This window comes from Mus caroli, unplaced genomic scaffold (assembly GCF_978045245.1).
Source record: "Mus caroli unplaced genomic scaffold, Mus_caroli_1 scaffold_15, whole genome shotgun sequence".
Taxonomy (NCBI): Eukaryota; Metazoa; Chordata; class Mammalia; order Rodentia; family Muridae; genus Mus; species Mus caroli.
In genome coordinates, this window is record NW_028227270.1 from 96,244,969 (window position 1) to 96,269,724 (window position 24,756).

A 24,756-nucleotide genomic window follows, 5' to 3' on the forward strand; every position below is an offset into this window, starting at 1 on the left:
TCCTCATTATGTGAAAGAAGTGTTGAGGAATACTTTTTTTTTTTTTTGGTTTTTCGAGACAGGGTTGCCCTGGCTGTCCTAGAACTCACTTTGTAGACCAGGCTGGTCTCAAACTCAGAAATCCGCCTGCCTCTGCCTCCCAAGTGCTGGGATTAAAGGCGTGTGCCACCACGCCCGGCTACATGTTTTTAAATTGCAATTGTGTGTATGTCTGTGTGTGTGTGTACATGTGCATACACGTCCAGATATTTTGTGTGGAGGCCAGAGGACAACTTTGGAGCGTTGGTTCTTTCTGTCTACCATGTGGGTCCTGGGAATCAAACCTAAGTCTTCAGGCTTGGCAGCAGGGGTCTTTCCCTGCTGATCTATGTCACCATTTTCTTACTTCACTGGATGGCTGTTTACTTCTTGAGACAGGTCTGTAGCCTGGGCTGGCCTTGAATACAGTAGTAGCTGTGGATGGTGATCTCGAACTCCTGATTTTCCCACTCCCACCTTCCAAGTGCTAAAATCACAAGTGATGGCTGTTCCTCATTGTGTGTCTTTTGTTTGTTTGTTTAAGATTTATTTATTTTATTTATATGAGTACACTGGTTATGAGCCACTATGTGGTTGCTGGGAATTGAACTCAGGGCCTCTGGAAGAGCAGTCAGTGGTCTTAACCGCTGAGCCATCTCTCTTTAAGGTGTCTTAAACATACTCAGTTGTGGGATGCTGGCATTTGAATCTTTCTAAAACAGTAACTAGTTGTGCACTCCGCCTCTGAGCCCTATAAAATGCTTTCTCCCACATGCCACAACAGTTTCTCAGCCTGTGGGTTGCAACCTCCATAACAGTTATATATCAGATAATTGCATTACGATTCATAACAGTAGCAAAATTACAGTTATGAAGAAGCAATGAAATAATCTGTAGTTGGGTTCACAACAGCAGGAGGAAGTGTATTAAAGGGTCTCAGAATTAGGGGGGTTGAGGACCACTGCTTATTTTTCTCTGTTCATCAATACCTCTTAGAGTCTTGGAATCTAAGATCATTAGTTATAGACAGAGCAAGATGGATGCTGAGGGGCTAGCCTAACCCCATTTTAGTCCCCAGGGAACAAGTGGGTCACAAGACAGAATCCATTTTCCAGTAACCATTGTGATGTTTATTTCTGGTTCACTATAGAGTCAAGGTTCTTTTGTGATGGGTGGGTCAGAGAGACCAGGCTGAGATCAGGCAGGAACAGAACCAGCAAACCCACTGCAAACCTAGAGGGAGGGTGGCTTATAGTGTGCTCCAGAGGAAGACACCAGGTCCATGACCTCGCACTTTGTCTTTAGCTTCCAGACACACTCGAAGCTTTCCTCATCATCGTAGCAACAGAACTTTCAGGGGTCTAGAAGGTTCTCCAGGATTTGCCCTCCAACATGCCTGGACTACTTCGTGCATTGGGAAGTAGGTCTCGGCACTCGATTCCCAGATCCACCACTGACTCTGACCCTGTGAAAATTACTTATGCTCTCTGGACTTTCAGTGGGTGTCTACGACATAGGAACGCTTTCTTTCAAGATGAATTGGAAAGGTCAACTAGGAGTGAGTACACTTGTGCACAGAAAGCAGCAGGGGTCACAGGCTTCAGCACCTTGCTCTATTGTTCCAACTTGGGCTGGATTCTCTGTGCCAAAAATGTCCAGTTACCCACGAAAATAGCATCAGCCTGGTCTGTGGATAGGGAAGATTCTGTGTATGGAGCTAAATACTAGTGCTTTAAAAAAAAAATCACTGCTCCTCTAACATTATAGATAATGTTGAACTATAATATATAGATATAAACATACTACTTTTAAAATAAAAGTACATTCCTATACATTTTAATTCCATCATTCCACCAGTAAAGTTATAATATACTGAGCTCACTGATTTTTTTTGAGTTTTCAGTTAACTATAGCTCAGAAATAGAAAATTCCAGAACAAACAATTACTAAAATTTAAGCTGTGATTCTAATTCTCCTAACTTTTTTTTTCTTTCATTTTTACACATAGGATCTCAAATAGTCCAGGCTGCCCTCAAACTTGTTGTATAGCCAAGGCTAGCACTGAATTCCTGTTCCACCTTGCTCTCCTCTCCCAAAGCTAAGACTACAGTACTGGCTCTTCCACTCTCTAAATGCCAAGGGCATCGCCAAGGCCAACAGCCTTGGGGCCATGGGCACCTGGGCAACTACCATAAGTCAGTCAACATCTCAGGCTGCAATGAGCTCCAGTCCATTGCTCTGGGTGCTGCTTTGTTGGTGGACCTTGTATAATTCCTTTTTATGTGCTTGAGTATTTTGCCCACATGTATGAACTCTGTACATTCTTCCTGCTGCTGCCACCACCGCTGCCGCCGCTGCTGCTGGAGGCCAGAAGAGGGCCCTGGACCCCTGAAAATGGAGTTCTGGACAGTTGCAAGTCATCCTGTGAGTGCTAGGAACTGAACCACAGTCTTCTGCAAGAGCAGTGAGGTCTTATATGTAGCCATTTCTCCAGTCCCTTAAATACATTTCTAAGCAAAAATGGTAGATGTTCTGTCCAGTTATTTCAATGGGAAGTCTCTGTAGGCAGTCAGAGCATGGTGACCACTTTCCCCTCATTAGGAGCATATTTCAGAGCTTGGGAATGTCTATGCTCACCGAGTCCTCCCCACTTTTCCATGGCAGTGCTACAGTGCATATTTAGTAAAAGTTACAATAATAAGCAGTCAGTCTGAATGTCCACTGGGGCTGAAAGAAGTCCCACTGTGGTTTCTTTTTCTTAGAGAAAGTGAATGAGAAAAATGTTAAAGGCCTTCAACATTTAACCTGAGGGTCCTCCGCCCCCTCCCCATCTCTATTGCCTCCTGTCCTTAGATTCTGAAGCTTCCTTAGCTCCTGACCTTCTAGCTGGCCACAGCTGGCTGCATCACAGACAGGAAGCTGCACACAGAAGGTTCCTGCCTCAAAGATGAACTGCAAGCTGATCCTGCAGGTCCTCTGGAGAAGCCGTTTCTGGAAGGTTCTTAGAGGCAGTCGCAGCTTCTACAGAGCAATCAACCCTCCTTAACTTGCCTTTCCTACAGGGCTATATAAATAGAAATAGGTGTTTGCCTAATCTCATCATGGACAATAAATATAACAAAGTGTCTGCTAGAAGACACAAAACTTTTCAGCAGATGCCAGAGGTTTTATGCACCCCTTTTCTCTATTGATGAGCATCAGTTGGAGAAGCAGGATTTTGTTTTGTGTCTTGAAAGTTCCAAGAACCCAGGTCTTTTCATCACTACTTGGAGCACAGCACAAGGCCCCTGGGGAGGGTTGCCACTGCACTGTGGCCAGCAGGAGACAGCTTTTGTGTTTTAACTCCCACTGCCTAGTACTGAGCCACGGGGGCTCACGAGGTCTCTCCACAGCAGCCGGTTATCTGTCCTTTGAGTAATAACCGAAGGAAACTCCATTTCTGGCACAGCCATTCAGGGAACCCTTCAGGACCCCTCTCTCCATCCTCTCTCGGCTGAATAGCGTGTCCTGGTCGCTTTCAAACTCAGACTCCGACACCATCAGACTGGAGTTGTGCTCCGTGCTCCTGTGCTTGATACCTGGGGAGAAGCAGGGAGAGCGTGAACACAGGCAGTACTTTACTCTCAGGGCTGTCCTTTTGTCTGTGTGCTCCCCAGTGCTCCAGGGAGGACTGTGGATTACCCTCTGACTGGCCTTTAAAGCCGTCACCTGCATGGCAGGTGGGTTGGCATGACAGAGGCTTCAGGTGTCAGTCAACCTTGAATTTGAGTTCCAACTTTGACAAGATACCTAACCTCGTCTCATCTTCTGGAAGGCGACAAAGCTCCTACCCATGGGCCTGTGGTGAGGACTGGATATAACTCACCTGTGAAGCCCTTCACCCAGCTTTTAGTGCAATGTGGGCTCTCAACACATAAATGCTGCCATGACTTCAAAGTTAACCCTACTAAATATTTTTGGTAGATGATTTGAATTCTGGGGGATTGAAGCAAAGAAGAGGATTAAAATATGATCCCTACTGGGCAGTGGTGGCACAGGCCTTTAATCCCAGCTCTTGGGAGGCAGATTTCTGAGTTCAAGGCCAACCTGGTCTACAGAGTGAGTACCAGGACAGCCAGGGCTAGCTACACAGAAAAAAACCCTGTCTTGAAAAACCAAAAAAAAAAAAAAAAAAAAAAAAAAAGATCCTGAATATCAACCAGCTCATAGGGTCTAACAGGAAACTCTAAAGATTACTGGGGGTGCAGGACCACGGCATTCATGTGGAGGTCAGAGGATGACAGTAGGAGTTAGTCCTCTCCAAACACCACCAGGCACAGAACTTATGTTGTCAGGCTTGGAGACAACCACCTTTACTCACTGAGCCATCTCACCAACACTAATGTTTAGAATTTTTTGAAAACAACTTATAGTTTCTAGCTAAGGAGTTAAAACATAGATCTATGCCAGGACTCAAAAATATCTAAGAAATAAGAAGTAAAACTCTTACATGAATCAGGAGGATACGAACATCCCCTGGTGTCTGGGATTAGTTCTGTGATGATCTAAATAGGATGGATTTGAACACAGAGGGATGTTGAGGTAGGAAGACAGAAGGAGGGCATAGAACATTTAGAAGCATCCGGAAGAATTTACAGGAAAAAGAAAAAAAAACAACCCAGATAGTGTGGAATGACAAGTGGGAAACAAGGCTGGAGCTCACAGAGATAAGACAGGAACGCCACTTTGAGGGTTTAAATGAAAATGGCCACTGTAGATCCACAGAGAGCTGCACTATTAGGAGGTGTGGCCTTGTTGGAGGAGGTGTTGGAGGAAGTAGTCACTGGGGGAAGGCTTTGAGGTAGATCTCTCAGCTCCTTCTCCAGCACCACATCTGCCTGCACGCCGCCATGCTTCCCACCCTGGTGACAAAGGACTAAACCTCTGAACTGTAGGCAAGCCCCAGTTAAATATTTTCTTCTGTTAGAGTTTTCATGGTCATAGTGCCTCTTCACAGCAATGGAAGCCCTAACTAAAACAGCTGGAAAGAGTGGGTTTTAACCCATACACAGAGGAACCCACAGTATACAAAAGAGGAAGTATAGGGGAGTCTTGCAGACTTAGAGGATACTGTAGTCTAACTATAGTGTCCCCCAAATTTTACATTGAAACCTATCTCAAGGCTATGTTACTGAGCAGAGAGCCTATGGAGGAAATTAGTACCTGTTGTGGATTGGTTCTAAAGCTATTTGAGTTAATTTGGCTCCCAAAATCACGCAGGAACCTGTCTGCCTGTTAGCAGACTGCTGCCTATAAGATGTCCAGGGTCCCTGCCCCCAGTTGGCTCTAATTGGTAAATAAAGTCCCTGGCAGCCAATTATTGGGCAGGAAGACAGAGGTGGAACCTTAGATTTCCCAGGCAAGGAAACCAAGAGAGGAAGTTCTTAGAATCACTATGACTGAGAAGCAGAAATACCAAGCCTAAGAGCTACAAGAGAGAAAGCATACAACCTTGTAAGAATTGGGGAAGAGTGGTCCAGGGGCACTCCCCTGATTGGGTCTGAGGTAACAGAGATGAAATATAAAATTTTAGTAAGTAATAATTCAGGAATATCGAGGGGAAGTATAAGCAATGCGTACGTAAGTTTGGGAGTGGCCCAAGTATTGTGCTGCTTAGGGCATAATAAAAATAAGGTTGAATGTGTGTGTGTCTTTCATTTGTGAACCCAAAACATCTCGGTGGGTAGCAAGAAGCGCGCTTGCACCCACTGGAGAGTTTAGAGTGGATTAACAGAACCACTGCTTCAAGTACCCTTATGAAGAAGGCATAAGAAAAGACTGGAGACAGTACTCGGGAGGCAGATTTCTGAGTTCGAGGCCAACTTGGTCTACAGAGTGAGTTCCAGGACAGCCAGGACTATACAGAAAAACCCTGTCTCAAAAAAAAAAAAAAAGAAAAAAGAAAAAGAAAAGAAAAGAAAGAAAAAGAAGAAAAAAAGAAAAAGAAAAAGAAAGAAGAGGAGAGGAGGGGAGGGGAGGGAAGAGAGAAGAAAGGAAAAGAAAGGAAGAGAAAAGAAAAGGCTGGAGACATCAATAACACAGAGGTGGAACAACTGTGTAGCATATGTTGAAAACCTTCGGTTCTATACCCTTTGAGAGAGAAGGGTGGGGCAGAAACAAGGACATGGAGACAAGAGACAGAAACATAAAGATAGACCAGAGAGCTCTCTTGCTCCTCTTACCATGCAAAGATACAAGAAGAAAATACTAACCCATGAAAGAAGTGGCCTCAACAGATTGAATTTGCTACCTTGACCTTGGATATCCAACTCCAGATCTCTGACAAATAAACACATGTGGTTTCTAAGTCCCCACTCTCTTTTATGTCGTTACGGTAGCCAGAATAGACTTATACCGTAGTGGGGCACACAGAGGAACAGAGTCCAGCTCTGAGGCTGACAGCCTGCTCCAGCCCATGCTCCTCAGACCATCTGCTAAGCTTTCCTCCATCCTTGTACCCTCTCCTATAGAATGGAGAATAATCCCAGTACTTGATTCACGGGGCTTAGAATCAAATGGGCAAAGTGTACTTGAAAGTACCTGTGCTAACAAGGATACTTACTACTGTGAGTTAGAGGTGGGATTATAAAGATCTGAGACAATGGTGGAGGGGTATGGGAAGGTATTAGGCGATATGGGATGGCAGGAATGTGGGGCTTCTGTGACTAGTAAGAAGGCACATGAAACAAATAGAAGGTTTGTGAACTAACCAACCCTAAGCGCCTCAGTCTCTTAGGAATAAAGCACCTAACACCTTTGCATTAACTCCAGCAACACCAATGGTGAGCACTCAATGGATTTACAGCTGCAGTTGGTATTCCCTGTGAACTCCTGTGGGGCCGCTAATGAGTGCCTATTTTCCATTGTCAACTTGACAGACATCGCTAATGCATTAGTGATTGTACATCTCTCTGTGTGACTTTAAGAACTCTGTCCAGAGAGGGACAATCTGCCCTGAGTGTGGGCTACTCCATTGTATGGTCTGTGGTCTTGGGTGGGCTACTCCATTGTATTCAGTGGTCTTGGGTTGAATGAGAGGGAACAAGGAGAAAACAGCTTAGTGCTGTCATCCCTAGACCCACACAGATAATGAGCAAGTGTCCTCAGGTACCGTTGCTATAGTCAAGAACTGCTCCTGCAGCCAGGCCTTCCCTACCAAGATGGTCTGTATACTCAAACACTTAACCAATTTAAACCCTTCCATGTCGAGGGTTAGGCCCAAGCCAAGGCTTTCCCTGGGACCCTGGAGTGTGGAAAAGGCACATAGTTCCTTGTCTAAAACTAGAAATATGTTTGGCAAAGCCAGAAATGGCTTGATTCCAGGACCTTGAGGGAGCTATGTTTTCATGCTGAGAACTCAACTTTTCCCACCCTAAGAGGTTATGTTTGTTTATCAGTCCAAAGGACCTTGTAGGCTAGGTCTGTGGTACGTTTGAGATACCTGTGTCCCTTCATGCAATATTGCTTGATCAGCTTCCTGCTGACTTTGTCCCTTTGTATGACAGCTTTTGATAACAGTGTCATATTTTTTTTTTTCAGGAAGACTGTATATAAGATGCTGTGTTTCCTAACAAACTTGCTTGGCATAAGACATAGCTTGGGTAAGATCTCCTGTCCCCAGCTTTCCGATCTTCTTTATCTTATCGTCTGGTCATCCCCCTTAGCACCCTGTCACTGAAGAATGACCTATTGATCCAAGTCACTCCCTCTCTTACATTGTTACTTGTCAGGTATTGGGTCACAACAACTTAACCACACTCTCTACACACAATAAACCATTTTGCACCCCCTAACACACACACACACACACACACACACACCCTTCCTCCCCTGTCTTAGTTAGGGTTTCTATTACTATGAAGAGACACCATGACCATGGCAACTCTTATAAAGGAAAACATTAACTTGCAGCTAGCTTAAAGTTTTAAAAGTTTAGTCCATTGTCATCCTGCCAGAAAACATGGTGCATGCAGGCAGACATGATGCTAGAGAAGGAGCTGAGAGTTCTGCATCTTGATCCTCCAGAAGCAGAAGTCAAAGCGGGTTGAGCTTCTGAGGCCTCAAGCCTGCCCCACAGTGACACACTTCCTCCAACAAGTCCATACCTCCTAATGGTTCTACTCCCTATGGACCAAACGTTCAAACACAGGAGTCTATGGGCACCCATTCCTATTTAAACCACCACCACACACACGAACCACCTACTAGAAGGTGTTATCCTTGATCTTCCATGACAAGAATCCCTCCTCATATTTTGGGAGGGTTGGTCTGTTACTACGTATTATAATGCTAAATTCTGTACTGAAGGTCTAGGCCTACAAGTGAATTCTCACCTTTACCAGCTTTTGTTGTGCAAACTTTGCTCCTTAACTTAAAACTACTGGTTATATAAAAATGGCTATAGCAATTACTGGGGGGATTAGAAGTAGGTGGGTTTTTACCTGATTACGGGAGGAGGAAGCAGACAAGGGGAGAGGAGAAGGAAGAGATGTGCCACAAGCATGTGGCCAGGAGAAACAGCAAATATTTGGGTACATCATTGGGGAGGTAGCCAGGCCAGCAGTTAGAAAAATAAGTTAGGGGCTACCCACCTCCAGCCAGTTATTGTCAAAGCCAATAAAATAGCCATAGTCTGAGTCTCATATATTTTTAAGCTGGTCAGGGATAAGATTAAATTGCTTATACTACGGACTTCATCCCTGTTGACAACAGCTTGGGTTGTCAACTTTGAAAATAGCCACACCTCTCTAAAAGAATTAAGCTACCTACGAACCCAGAATTATGGAAAGCTCACAGAATCATCACCGAGCAGCCTCAGAGGCACATTACATAAGTGATAGCTAATGGGTAAGAACCCAAAGGTTAACTGGAGCAGCAGGAGGTGTTCCGAGCATAAGGGTCAATACCCGAGGTAGGGCCACAGGCCTCATCCGGCCAGATCAGCACCGGGGTAGCGGGAGCGCAGGGTTGCCTGACACCCGCCAGCTACCCACGACCCCCGCCGCAGGATTTTGGGACTGCTGGTGAGTGGAACACAGCTTCTGCTCCAATCCAATTGCGCGGGACCTGAGACTGCATTAGTTAGGGAAGCAGAAACCGGCCTGAGTAGGGCCACAGGCCTCATCCGGCCAGATCAGCGCCGGGGTAGCGGGAGCGCAGGGTTGCCTGACACCCGCCAGCTACCCACGACCCCCGCCGCAGGATTTTGGGACTGCTGGTGAGTGGAACACAGCTTCTGCTCCAATCCAATTGCGCGGGACCTGAGACTGCATTAGTTAGGGAAGCAGAAACCGGCCTGAGTAGGGCCACAGGCCTCATCCAGCCGGATCAGCGCCGGGGTAGCGGGAGCGCAGGGTTGCCTGACACCCGCCAGCTACCCACGACCCCCGCCGCAGGATTTTGGGACTGCTGGTGAGTGGAACACAGCTTCTGTTCCAGTCCAATCACGCGGGACCTGAGACTGCTCTGGTTGGGGAGAGAGAAATCCGGCCTACATAGGGCCACAACCCTCTTCCGGTCAGAAAAGCACCGGGGCAGCTGGGGCGCAGCGTAGGCTGACACTCACCAGCTACCCACAACACCCACCACAGGATCTTAAGACTTCTGGAGAGTGGAACACAGCTTCTGCTCCAATCCAATTGCACGCGGGACCAGAGACTGCATTAGTTAGGGAAGCAGAAAAACGGCCTGTGTAGGACCACAGGCCTCTTCCGGCTGGACCAGCACCGGGGTACCGTCAGCTACCCACGACCCCCGCCGCAGGATTTAGAGACTGCTGGTGAGTGGAACACAGCTTCTGCTCCAATCTTTAAACAGTGACAACGATAACAACTAACCCCAGAGATTACCAGATGGCGAAAGGTAAACGTAATAATCTTACTAACAGAAACCAAGACCACTCACCATCATCAGAACCCAGCACCCCCACTTCGCCCAGTCCAGGGCACCCCAACACACCGGAAAAGCTAGACACGGATTTAAAAGCATATCTCCTGATGATGATAGAGAACTTCAAGAAGGACTTTAATAACACACTTAAAGAAATGCAGGAGAACACTGCTAAACAGGCAGAAGACAATAAAGAGAAAGCACAAAAATCCCTTAAAGAATGGCAGGAGAACACTGCTAAAGAGTTACAAATCCTTAAAGAAAAACAGGATAACCTAATCAAACAGGTAGAAGTCCTTACAGAAAAACAGGAAAACATATCCAAACAGATGATGGAAATGAACAAAACCATACTAGACCTAAAAAGGGAAGTAGACACAATAAAGAAAACCCAAAATGAGGCAACACTGGAGATAGAAACCCTAGGAAAGAAATCTGGAACCATAGATACGAGCATCAGCAACAGAATACAAGAGATGGAAGAGAGAATCTCAGGTGCAGAAGATTCCATAGAGAACATCGGCACAACAATCAAGGAAAATGTAAAATGCAAAAAGATCCTAACTCAAAACATCCAAGAAATACAGGACACAATGAGAAGACCAAACCTACGGATTATAGGAGTGGATGAGAATGAAGATTTTCAACTCAAAGGACCAGCAAACATCTTCAACAAAATTATAGAAGAAAACTTCCCAAATCTAAAGAAAGAGATGCCCATGAACATACAAGAAGCCTACAGAACTCCAAATAGACTGGACCAGAAAAGAAATACCTCCCGACACATTATAATCAGAACAACAAATGCTCTAAATAAAGATAGAATACTAAAAGCAGTAAGAGAAAAAGGCCAAGTAACATATAAAGGCAAGCCTATCAGAATTACACCAGATTTTTCACCAGAGACTATGAAAGCCAGAAGATCCTGGACGGATGTTATACAGACACTAAAAGAACACAAATTCCAGCCCAGGCTACTATACCCAGCCAAACTCTCAATTAACATAGATGGAGAAACCAAAGTATTCCACGACAAAACCAAATTCACACATTATCTCTCCACGAATCCAGCCCTTCAAAGGATAATAACAGAAAAAAACCAATACAAGGACAGGAACCACGCCCTAGAAACAACAAGAAGGTAATCCCTCAACAAACCTAAAAGAAGACAGCCACAAGAACAAAATGCCAACTTTAACAACAAAAATAACAGGAAACAACAATTACTTTTCCTTAATATCTCTTAATATCAATGGACTCAACTCCCCGATAAAAAGACATAGACTAACAAACTGGCTACACAAACAAGACCCAACATTTTGCTGCTTACAGGAAACTCATCTCAGAGAAAAGGATAGACACTACCTCAGAATGAAAGGCTGGAAAACAATTTTCCAAGCAAATGGCATGAAGAAACAAGCTGGAGTAGCCATTCTAATATCTGATAAGATTGACTTCCAACCCAAAGTCATTAAAAAAGACAGGGAGGGACACTTCATACTCATCAAAGGTAAAATCCTCCAAGAGGAACTATCAATCCTGAATATCTATGCTCCAAATACAAAGGCAGCCACATTCATTAAAGAAACTTTAGTAAAGCTCAAAGCACACATTGCACCTCATACAATAATAGTGGGAGACTTCAACACACCACTTTCACCAATGGACAGATCATGGAAACAGAAACTAAACAGGGACACAGTGAAACTAAGAGAAATTATGAATCAAATGGATCTGGCAGATATCTACAGAACATTCTATCCTAAAACAAAAGGATATACCTTCTTCTCAGCACCTCATGGTACCTTCTCCAAAATTGACCACATAATTGGTCACAAAGCAGGCCTCAACAGATACAAAAATATTGAAATTGTCCCATGCATCCTATCAGATCACCATGGCCTAAGGCTGATCTTCAATAACAAAATAAATAATAGAAAGCCAACCTTCACGTGGAAACTGAACAACACTCTTCTCAATGATACCTTGGTCAAGGAAGGAATAAAGAAAGAAATTAAGGACTTTTTAGAGTTCAATGAAAATGAAGCCACAACATACCCAAACTTATGGGACACAATGAAAGCATTTCTAAGAGGAAAACTCATAGCTCTGAGTGCCTCCAAAAGGAAACTAGAGAGAGCACACATTAGCAGCTTGACAACACACCTAAAAGCACTAGAACAAAAGGAAGCAAATTCACCCAAGAGGAGTAGACGGCAGGAAATAATCAAACTCAGGGGTGAAATCAACCAAGTGGAAACAAGAAAAACTATTCAAAGAATCAACCAATCAAGGAGCTGGTTCTTTGAGAAAATCAACAAGATAGATAAACCCTTAGCCAGACTCACTAGAGGGCACAGGGAAAGCATCCTAATTAACAAAATCAGAAATGAAAAAGGAGACATAACAACAGATCCTGAAGACATCCAAAACACCATCAGATCCTTCTACCAAAGGCTATACTCAACAAAACTGGAGAACCTGGATGAAATGGAGAAGTTCCTAGACAGATACCAGGTACCAAAGTTGAATCAAGATCAGGTTAATGATCTAAACAGCCCTATATCCCCCAAAGAAATAGAAGCAGTCATTAATAGTCTCCCAACTAAAAAAAGCCCAGGACCAGATGGGTTTAGTGCAGAGTTCTATCAGACCTTCAAAGAAGATCTAATCCCAGTTCTTCACAAACTATTCCACAAAATAGAAACAGAAGGTACTCTACCCAACTCATTCTATGAAGCCACAATTACTCTGATACCTAAACCACAAAAAGACCCAACAAAGATAGAAAACTTCAGACCAATATCCCTTATGAATATTGATGCAAAAATCCTCAATAAAGTTCTTGCTAACCGAATCCAAGAACACATCAAAACAATCATCCATCCTGACCAAGTAGGTTTCATCCCAGGGATGCAGGGATGGTTCAATATACGGAAATCCATCAACGTAATCCAGTATATAAACAAACTCAAAGACAAAAACCACATGGTCATCTCGTTAGATGCGGAAAAAGCATTTGACAAGATCCAACACCCATTCATGATAAAAGTCTTGGAAAGATCAGGAATTCAAGGCCCATACCTAAACATGATAAAAGCAATCTACAGCAAACCAGTAGCCAACATCAAAGTAAATGGTGAGAAGCTTGAAGCAATCCCTCTAAAATCAGGGACTAGACAAGGCTGTCCACTTTCTCCATACCTATTCAACATTGTACTTGAAGTCCTAGCCAGAGCAATTCGACAACAAAAGGAGATCAAAGGGATACAAATTGGAAAAGATGAAGTCAAAATATCACTTTTTGCAGATGATATGATAGTATATATAAGTGACCCTAAAAATTCCACCAGAGAACTCCTAAGCCTGATAAACAGCTTCGGTGAAGTAGCTGGATATAAAATTAACTCAAACAAATCAATGGCCTTTCTCTACACAAAGAATAAACAGGCTGAGAAAGAAATTAGGGAAACAACACCCTTCTCAATAGTCACAAATAATATAAAATATCTTGGCGTGACTCTAACTAAGGAAGTGAAAGATCTGTATAATAAAAACTTCAAGTCTCTGAAGAAAGAAATTCTAGAAGATCTCAGAAGATGGAAAGATCTCCCATGCTCATGGATTGGCAGGATCAACATTGTAAAAATGGCTATCTTGCCAAAAGCAATCTACAGATTCAATGCAATCCCCATCAAAATTCCAAATCAATTCTTCAACGAATTAGAAAGTGCAATCTGCAAATTTATCTGGAATAACAAAAAACCTAGGATAGCAAAAACTCTTCTCAAGGATAAAAGAACCTCTGGTGGAATCACCATGCCGGACCTAAAGCTCTACTACAGAGCAATTGTGATAAAAACTGCATGGTACTGGTATAGTGACAGACAAATAGACCAATGGAATAGAATTGAAGACCCAGAAATGAACCCACACACCTATGGTCACTTGATCTTCGACAAGGGAGCTAAAAACATCCAGTGGAAGAAAGACAGCATTTTCAACAAATGGTGCTGGCACAACTGGTTGTTAACATGTAGAAGAATGCGAATCGATCCATTCCTATCTCCTTGTACTAAGGTCAAGTCTAAGTGGATCAAGGAACTTTACATAAAACCAGAGACACTGAAACTTATAGAGGATAAAGTGGGGAAAAGCCTTGAAGATATGGGCACAGGGGAAAAATTCCTGAATAGAACAGTAATGGCTTGTGCTGTAAGATCGAGAATTGACAAGTGGGACCTCATGAAACTACAAAGCTTCTGCAAGGCTAAAGACACCATCAATAAGACAAAAAAACCACCAACAGATTGGGAAAGGATCTTCACCTATCCTAAATCAGATAAGGGACTAATATCCAATATATATAAAGAACTCAAGAAGGTGGACTCCAGAAAGTCAAATAACCCCATTAAAAAATGGGGCTCAGAACTGAACAAAGAATTCTCACCTGAGGAATACCGAATGGCAGAGAAGCACCTGAAAAAATGTTCAACATCCTTAATCATCAGGGAAATGCAAATCAAAACAACCCTGAGATTCCACCTCACACCAGTCAGAATGGCTAAGATCAAAAATTCAGGTGACAGCAGATGCTGGCGAGGATGTGGAGAAAGAGGAACACTCCTCCATTGTTGGTGGGATTGCAAGCTTGTACAACCACTCTGGAAATCAGTCTGGCGGTTCCTCAGAAAATTGGACATAGTACTACCGGAGGATCCAGCAATACCTCTCCTGGGCATATATCCAGAAGATGTCCCAACCGGTAAAAAGGACACATGCTCCACTATGTTCATAGCAGCCCTATTTATAATAGCCAGAAGCTGGAAAGAACCCAGATGTCCCTCAACAGAGGAATGGATACAGAAATTATGGTACATTTACACAATGGAGTACTACTCAGCTATTAAAAAGAATGAATTTATGAAATTCCTAGCCAAATGGATGGACCTGGAGGGCATCATCTTGAGTGAAGTAACACAATCACAAAAGAACTCACACAATATGTATTCACTGATAAGTGGATATTAGCCCAAAACTTAGGATACCCAAGATATAAGATACAATTTGCTAAACGCATGAAACTCAAGAAGAATGAAGACCAAAGTGTGGACACTGTGCCCCTTCTTAGAATTGGGAACAAAACACCCAGGGAAGGAGTTACAGAGACAAAGTTCGTAGCTGTGATGAAAGGATGGACCATTTAGAGACTGCTGTATCCAGGGATCCGTCCCATAATCAGCTTCTAAACGCTGACACCATTGCATACACTAGCAAGATTTTGCTGAAAGGACCCAAATATAGCTGTCTCTTGTGAGACGATGCCGGGGCCTAGCAAACACAGGAGTGGATGTTCACAGTCAGCTATTGGATGTATCACAGGGCTCCCAATGGAGAAGCTAGAGAAAGTACCCAAGGAGCTAAAGGGATCTGCAACCCTATTGTTGGAACAACATGATGTACTAACCAGAACCCTGGAGCTCTTGTCTCTAGCTGCATATGTATCGAAAGATGGCCTAGTCGGCCATCAATGGAAAGAGAGGCCCATTGGACTTGCAAACTTTATATGCCCCAATATAGGGGAATGCCAGGGCCAAAAGAATGGGAATGGGTGGGTAGGGAAGTGGGGGGCGCTATGGGGGACTTTTGGGATAGTATTGGAAATGTAATTGAGGAAAATATGTAATAAAAATATAAAAAAAGAAAAAAGAAAAAAAAAAGAAAAAAAAAAAGAAAAAAAAAAAAAAAGGGTCAATACCCTCTGAGAGGACAATTTTCTCAAGTTGCCTCAGCTGACTGAGCTGATGGGAAACGGTTGCTTTTAAAGGCCAGGTGCCTTGCTGCTGCATGTCTGGCCAGATGTCAAGGGAGCAGCTCTTAAGGAAAAGCCAGGGGAAAAGTGCTTGGTGGGCCACATGCCCCGCCTCCCCACAAGCCAGAGTAGAGAAGAACTAGACACCAGGGACACCCTGATGGAAGAGAAGTCCTTGCTCTGGGGGCATTTGGCAGAAGCTCAGTATTTGCAATCCTCAGCCATTAATGCCTCAGAGTACTTGCCAATTCTTGTTTGTTTGTTTTTTGTTTTTCATTTTTCGAGACAGGGTTTCTCTGTGTAGCTCTGGCTGTCCTGGAACTCATTTTGTAGATCAGGCTGGCCTCGAACTCAGAAATCCGCTTGCCTCTGCCTCCCAAGTGCTGGGATTAAAGGCATGCACCACCACCACCCGGGTCGCCAATTCTTCATTAGCTTCCTAATACAGTTCCCATGGGCCTGTTCTCAGGCAGCCTGCCCAGGGGACTGCTGCTTTTTGTCTTCCCTTGCAGACTCCCAGGCTTGCTCTTCTTCCTAACTATTGATTCCCTTTCATCCAGCTCGACTCTCTGCCCAGTGCCTAGGTAAGGTGTTTAAAGGGAAGCGTCTTACCGTACTTGGGCCTCAGTTCCATTCTTTCCTGTTCGTCCATGCTGTCTAGGATGGTATACTTGGTTTTCTTCCGGATCTTAGTCCTTTTCCGTCTGAAAGAAAAGTGAAACGCTAGATTGGATGCTTAGAATGGCACTTGGTATCTCTTCCACATAAATTGCCACACCAACCTCAGTAGAAACTGTGTGACAAGTTCTGCCACAGACTAAGGCAAAAACTTCAAAAGAAGGAGGCCTCCTGGGACCGGTTGTGGAACTCTTGGCTGGAGCAAAATACTGTGCCATAAGTTCTCATGGCAATCTATCTGTTTTGTTTTCTCTTATTCCTTTTCTTATTTACATGTTCCTGGTAGCCTAGGCTAAGATCTTAAGGGAGAATAATGGGTAAGAAACCATCCCTTAAGATGGGGTCACTAACATGACCTTATCTCTGGGGAAACCAACGCTTTACTTTATAAATCATTTACAAAATTATATAATAGTATTGTGATAGAGAAAAAACTTTCCCAACAATAAAGTTTCATATGGCTACACGTGTGTTATTGGAAGTGGGCTTTGGTATATGGTAAAGAAAGCCTTAAATAAGAAGAATTAAAATAATTTAAGTTTATGTGTTGAAGACTTATTTTAAAAAATCAGGCATTAGATGCTAAACAATAATTGACCATAACAATTTATTAATCTGCTCTTGGAATATGCCACTAGCCTTGGATGACTGCCTCACTGAAGACACCCTTTCAGAGTTGTTATTCTTGGAGGATTTCTATTAATCATGCTGTCACCTGTTCTGTTTGTGAGTCACTGAGTACATCTTTTCAGAGTTGTAATGTCTGCTTGATTTTTGTGCTTTACTGCGCCAAATGATAATGATGGTATTTATGATTGCTTCACTGTACACATCATCTAAGAATTATAATATTTGGTTTTTGTTTTGTTTTTCACTATATGAGTACAATGTAGCTGTTTCCAGACACAACAGAAGAGGGCATCAGACCCCTTTACAGATGGTTGTGAGCCATCATGTGGTTGCTGGGAATTGAACTCAGGACCTTTGGAAGAGCAGACAGTGCTCTTAACCACTGAGCCATCTCTCCAGCCCAATATTTGTTTGGTTTTTTTTTTAATGTATAAAAACCCCTGCTTGAGGACTGCAAAATACACTCAGATTCAAACTGCCTCTGTGTTTGTTTCTGTTTGTCACTGCCAAATCCTTACCCACCTAGATTTCGAGGACCCTCATTCCAGGGACCCTGATACCTGACTGGAGTGTTGAGTGGCAATAAATAAAGGGTTCCCCTGAGCCTGGGGTGCTGGAGTCAAGCAATGCCCAACACCTGTATACAGCCCAGGCACCTTTCCCCACAAGTGATGTTTCCCTTAGAAACACGTGGGTGAGCAAGATTCCTCCAAACTAGTGCTAACTAAGAATGTTCAGAGACATGGGACTAAAACCACCAACCAGCAGGAGGGGCACACAAAAGAGGTAAGACACTGAAGCCCCACACTTATCTTAGAAATAACTCTGTCTTCCGTTTTTTTTCCTACAAGACGTAAAAACTGGGATGAAGCAGGGCAATGGTGGCGCACACTTTAATTCCAGCACTTGGGAGGCAGAGGCAGGTGGATTTCTGAGTTTGAGGTCAGCCTGGTCTACAGAGTGAGTTCCAGGACAGCCAGGGCTACACAGAGAAACCCTGTCTCAGAAAACCAAAACCAAAAAAACAAAACAAACAAACAAACAAAAAAGTGGGATGATCCTTTGTGCTTCACAATGAACTGCTAAGGATCACTTGAAAACACTCATTTAAACTACATTAAACTCAGGCAGCAGAGGCAGGAAGCTCTCTTTGAGTTTGAAGCCAGCCTGCTCTACCTAGCAAGTCCCAGAACCCACGGCTACATAGTGAACCACTGTTGCTAAACAAGCAAACAAACAAAGGAACCACTAGCTAAGGTGTGGTTCTGACCATATGTCATTCAGAGCAAGGGCTTCTTGATTTCAGTTTAGTGCTTGCTAGCTGGAGACTTTGAGAATACTATTTAAGACTTCTGTGTCCCATGCCCTTGCCTCCAGAAGAGTCCCTTTCTCCTGTGGTCACTGGGAAGGCCAAAAACTGCAGTATAGTTAGAGCCTGTCATTATGGATCAAAATGGCAAAGGCTCAGTAGATGTTCAAAGTAAGCACCATTTACTTACTGTCCACAACCCTGAGATATAAAATATTCACAGCCACACTCAGTAGGTTCTGGGATCTGGGCCTCTCCCTAAGGCCTTGGCTCACCCCCACTGCTGGGAATTCAATCACAAATGGATCTCAAAGAAAGTAAGCAGCATTTTCGGAAACAGCTATTACTTTCAGATTGCCTTTTTAAAAGCACATCTTTAGACAATACAGTGTTTTGTATAGAAAGATGAGCCTACCACTCTCTGCTGAGGTCTAGTGGTATCTTTCCTTACAAAACTCCTCGTGAGGGCTGAGCCTGGGGTTCTGGAAGATTCTGACAATGAGGCAGCCTAGGGGCCTCTCAGAAGTCACCTCCATTCTCAGAAGAAAACCTTAAAGCAAAGGGTCCCTTGGGTATGCCATTGCCTCTCTTCAAGGTTTAGATGGACTAAAGGATTCAGACTGATCCAATTGTCACTTCATACAGTGACGTCTACAGAATAGACCCACACATTTCTACAATGTCTTTCTCTGCTGACATGGAAGGCCACCTGGGCACTGGTCTGGTGACATGCAAGAACGAGTTACTATCAGGTTTGGGGGAGAGAGTGCCTGCCTTGCACAGACAAGACACTAGGTTTAATTCCTACCATATACATATATATTTATATATAATTTTATCTATAAATATTGTGTAATGTGTATTTATATATATAATTTTATCTCTATATATTATATAATATGTATAGTAGATTTAATATAGGATTGTGGGCCCTGCTAGAAGGTGAAACCTTCAGTTAGAGAAAGCTGCCCCCAGTGTTGCTCCACTGACTTAGACGCACATGCTAGACTTGTAAAGGACATCATTGTGCCCATGAAGTCCAGTTTATTTTAAAGCCTTGTTGTCAGTTAGTTAACCAGTTGAGCAGTTAAGACAAACCCAAGCAAAAAAGACCAAAGCTGTCCATCACCCCAGCATCTTCTTTGCACACAATGAACAAGCATATTAGGTACCTCCTGCAGCAGCAGATGCACAGCCAAGTCACAGCTCCAGTTAGCACTGTTAGCGTCAATGCCAGAGCTGCTACATAGAATATACTCCACTCTGCAAAAGAAAAGGTCAGAGTGCACAGTGATAAACTATTTGCTAAACAGCTTGGTTCTTGGTGAGACGGACTCACGTCTGAGCAGCAGCCAGCTGTGGTACAGAGGGCACTGTGGGGGCAGACAAAAGAGCCAGGCTAGGCGCCAATCAGAACAGCAGACTGATGACTTTGTCTGTTTGGTGTAAGGACCTCATGAGGCACATAACTCAGGGACCTCAGGAACATAGTTCAGGCGGACTTGAGAACAGGAAATCCAAAATAACTGAAAAGAATCAGGGAAGCAGCTATGCCTCCTACATACAAATGTATGAAATATTATACAGCTAATGCCAGAATCCCAAGAATCATAACAACCTTTGTCCCTAAAAATATCTGCATGACACTGTTCTCCTCTCCTCTCCTCTCCTCCCCTCCCCCTCCCCTTCCTCTTCCTCTTTCTCCTCCATTTTCTACCTTCTTCTTTGTGAGACAGGCTCTCATGTAACTCAGACTGGTCTTGAATTTATTACATAACCAAGGATGATCTTGAACTTCTAATCCTCCTATCCTACACCCCCAGTACTGGGATTACGGGTGTGCACCCTACACATGGTTTTATGTGAGACTCTGTGTATGGGAGATAGAGTCTAAGGCTTTGGATATACTTGGCAAGCACTCTACTTACTAGGCTATATTCCCAGACCCACGGCATGGTCTTCACAAAGCAAGCCAAGAGTCTGTATGATTGGTTGCCTGCAGCATGAAGACATCTACCAGGTCAAAGGTCAAAGGTCAATTTGGGAACTACTCCTCATCCCTTCTGTATCCTAAGCTTTGCAATAATAACTTAGGGGCAAACATGCCAATGGCTGCCCAACATAGTGGCACATACTTTTAATCACATCTTTTGGAAGTTGGAGACAGGCAAATCTCTGTGAGTTCAAAGCCAGTCTGGTCTACAGAAAGGATTTCAGGACAACAAGGACTATGTAGAGAGATGCTGTCTCAAAAACAAAAACAAAAACAAAGCAAACACCAATGGATCAAGGTTTCATGTTTAACCTGATTGACTATTATGCCCCCTTCCTAGAACAGTGGCCTGAGGCTGGTTTCCTTCTTGATGTTTGTGGGGGGGTTAAGCAAGAAAACAACACGGCAGGCAGTTCTTAACATCTTTCGGCCATTTATGTCCATCGGGATTGCCAGGATAGCAAATTAGCTCTTAGGAGTAGACTGCCATTAACAAATAGTTTTCTAGCTTAGTATTGTGACTCATATGCAATCCTAGCACTTAGAAGGTGGAAGTAGAAGGGTCAGGAGTTCAAGGTCATCCTCTACTACATAGAGAAACCAGAGTCAGGCTAAGCTCTATGAGACCCTGTCTCAAAAAAAAAAAAGTAGTGTGTGTGTATGTGTGTGTGTGTGTGTGTGTGTGTGTGTCTATGTGTGCGTGTCTTTGTGGGGTACTGTTTTTCTTTCCAGAGGGACTGACAAAAAGCACCAGCATGGGCTCTGGGGCACTACGGTGATTCCTGTTTGTGGTACCTGCTTGGGCTGACCCCTAGCAGTGTGGGCCACATTTCCCATTTTGTATTATCCCAACAGAATACATAGGAGGTGTGTCATCATAACGTCCCAACATCCTAAGTCACAGCAGGTACAATCTGAGGGGAAGAATCTCAAGGCAGTTGCTTTTTAGAACCCAAATCTATCTCACAGGAGGTTTTGCAGACGAGGCTCGGGAGACAGATTGGGACAAGCTTTTTAATGTACAACTAAGTGAGTTGGTTCACTTGGCTTCAGGAAAGAATGCTGCGGGATGGCTCTAGGTGCTGAGCCAGGGAGAGATGAATATCCCCGAGAACCACAGCAGAAGCCACGACCACACACGCACCACTCACCACAGTTGCTCTCTCCATCCCACATGTACCGCTGTATGAGGTTCTCCATCCACAGCTGGGAGCAGATGCAGCGCTTCGTGATGGGGTCACAGTGACCATGGCCTGAACACTTGAGAAGGCACCCTGTGAAAAGTGGTACAGAGCTGAGGCTAACATGGACAAGGGGGATCCCTGCTTTTCCACTTCCAGAGTAGAGGCCTAAGATAAATGGGTGAACTAACAATCTCTCAAGAAGCCAGGTGTAGTAATGTGTGCCCTTAATTATTCCAGCACTCAGGAGGCCGATGCAGGTGGATCTCTGAGTTTGTGGCCAGCCTGGTCTACAAAGCGAGTTCCAAGACAACCAGAACTACACAGAGAAGCCTTGTCTCACAAAAAAAAAAAAAAAAAAAAAAAAAGCAAACAAACAAAAACACTACCAGCACCACCACCACCAACAACAACAAAACTCTCTTATAAGCCAAGCATGACAACAGATACCTAAAATCCTAGAACTCAGGAGGCTGAAGCAGGAACATTTCTGCAGGTTTGATGTTGATACAGAAAGCACCAGCTCAGCCAGGACTACATAATAAGACTCTGCCTCAGCCCTTACCACCACCACCAAAACAGGAGCATAAACTCTCACCACCTACGAGCTCGTCAGGAAGCAAACGAAGGGAAAATCCAATCCATATCATAGAACGAGCCGTGACATTTAACAGTATAATAATCTCTAAGAACATGTGCACTGAAACCAACTGGGTGTGCACAGTGCTTGGTCTTTATTGGAACACAACTCATAGTCATTCTTACAGTCCACAGCTAGAAGAGTAGTGTGTGATTACAGAACACATCCAGGGAGGAAGACCAGGCAGCCACGAATGTCTCATGGAAAAGAAATTCTAAAGGATTTGGAAAAATAGTAATGGCACGATGTAAAATACAAAGACATGGCAAGAGCTGTGATGTAACTCAGTGGTAGAGACATGAGATTGAATCCCCAGCAACACACACACACACACACTCACATAGACACATACACAAACATACACTCACTACACTCTCTCACATGCACACTCACACAAATGCATACTCAAAACATCTGATCATATTATTTTTCCTAAAGATAGAACAACAAAAATGAAATATATCAGAATAGTAACAAAAGTTTGGAAGATGGAAATTCTAAACTCTACAAACTAGAAGATTGTTTTCTTCTTTGTCCATTTCATAATTGTATATATATCAGATCAGGATATCTCTGTGCAGTTCTGGCTTCCCTGGAACTCACTCTGTAGACCATAGACCAGGCTGGCCACAAACTCAGAGATCCACCTGTCTCTGCCTCCTGAGTGCTGGGATTAAAGTCATGTGCACCACACACAGCTCTCAGATTTTCTACAATAAATAAATCACTGCTTTGGGCTTTAGAAAAACAAATGACAGGAGTTACAGAGACAAAGTTTGGAGCTGAGACGAAAAGATGGACCATCTAGAAACTGCCATATCCGGGGATCCATCCCGTAATCAGCTTCCAAACGCTGACACCATTGCATATACTAGCAAGATTTTGCTAAAAGGACCCAGATATGGCTGTCTCTTGTGAGACTATGCCGGGGCCTGGCAAACACAGACGTGGATGCTCACAGTCAGCTATTGGATGGATCACAGGGCCCCCAATGGAGGAGCTAGGGAAAGTACTCAAGAAGCTGAAGGGATCTGCAACCCTATAGGTGGAACAACAATATGAACTAACCAGTACCCCCCCCCCCAGAGCTCGTGTCTCTAGCTGCATATGAATCAGAAGATGGCCTAGTCGGCCATCAGTGGAAAGAAAGGCCCATTGGTCATGCAAACTTTATATGCCTCAGTACAGGGGAACGCCAGGGCCAAGAAGTGGGAGTGGGTGGGTAGGGGAATGGGTGGGGGAGCGCGTGGGGGACTTTTTGGGATAGCATTGGAAATGTAATTGAAATAAACACCCAATAAAAAAAAGAAAGAAAAACAAATGACTTTACTTTGAAAAATATCAAGTTACCGAGTTACTCCATGTTATGAGTAAGAGTGTCAATTGTAGACTAACACATGTGTGAAACAACTTTGTCAAATATTATCATATTATGGAAACTCTGAGATGACTACCTTCATTAACATTTACTCATGAGATAAGGACAGGGACCATGGAACTAGGAATCAGTTTGGTGTCCTGAAGGGACAAGCAGAGCTAAGAAATGTGGTTACAACTATTTTAAACTGGCAGGAAGAGTTTTTGAAACAGTGATGTGTGATACTACTGTTCTCTGATTTCTTTCCAAGACAAGAGCAGTTGGTAAATGGGTCGCCTACTGGAGAAATAATTGCAGAGTCTCTGGGGGGTTGAAAGGAAAATGTCTGTATTAGATAGCTTTCTTGTTTCTATGGCCAGACTCCTGAACTTAAAGGGCAAAGGGCTTACAGTTCAAAGGGATACAGACTATTATGGCAGAGGAGGCATGGCCACAGGATTGAGAGGCAGCTGGACACACTGCTCTACTGTGAGGAAGTAGGAAGGGTAGACAGAGGTAGGAGGTGGGGGAGTGTGAAGAAGGCTAGGCTAGGAAACCCCAAGACCTGCACCCAGGGGACCACCTCCTCCAGCAAGGCTCCACCTCCTAAAAATTCCATCATCTTCTCATCAGGGCCACCAGTTGGGCTCCAAGTGTTCAAAGACACTATAGAGAACGTTTTTACATTCAAACTACAACCATGTCCATGTTGTGCCTATAAGACTCGTGCATGGTTAGCACATCTGACTGTTTTATTATAGTATTTCTGTGGGAGATGTACCTGCTGTGTCTACCCTCAAGACCTTGAAAAGCAGGAAAGCCTCCTTCTCCTTGGAAAGCCGCTTGTGCAGATTCTGGGCCACATCAGCAGCTCTGAGAACCTTGAAAGGTGACCCACTCTGTACATAAAATACAATCACAGTGCTGTAGAAGAGACAGAGAGAGGACAGACACATCATTAGACAGCGACCAGCATGGCGTTTCACCTCAGCCTCCTGGCCTGCACAGTTGAGAAGGTAGATGGCTACAGCTCTGTGATTGGATTCATTCTTCTTCATTCTTCTTCATTCTTATTGCCAAATAACATTCCATATAGATAGATAGATAGATAGATAGATAGATAGATAGATAGATAGATAGAGATACACATATATATTCATGAATATATATGTATATATATATATTTCTGAACATATTTAAGTAACTTGTAT

General features: G+C 43.7%; 1 protein-coding gene across 4 annotated transcripts in view; it reads right to left on the bottom strand.

The window, feature by feature from the left end:
- Nucleotides 1-827: 827 nt before the first annotated feature.
- The window catches only part of Kiaa0319 (KIAA0319 ortholog), a 77,185-nt gene continuing 53,256 nt past the window's right edge, over nucleotides 828-24,756 (bottom strand). For all 4 annotated transcript variants that reach the window (XM_085831206.1, XM_021180546.3, XM_085831205.1 and 1 more), the window contains 5 exons: nucleotides 24,327-24,469; nucleotides 21,519-21,641; nucleotides 19,547-19,637; nucleotides 16,370-16,461; nucleotides 828-3,596 (listed from right to left, as the gene is read on the bottom strand). In XM_085831206.1, the coding sequence (XP_085687332.1) occupies nucleotides 3,418-3,596; nucleotides 16,370-16,461; nucleotides 19,547-19,637; nucleotides 21,519-21,641; nucleotides 24,327-24,469 (628 nt within the window). In that variant the 3' untranslated portion in view covers nucleotides 828-3,417. The remainder of the gene's footprint in view (nucleotides 3,597-16,369; nucleotides 16,462-19,546; nucleotides 19,638-21,518; nucleotides 21,642-24,326; nucleotides 24,470-24,756) is intronic.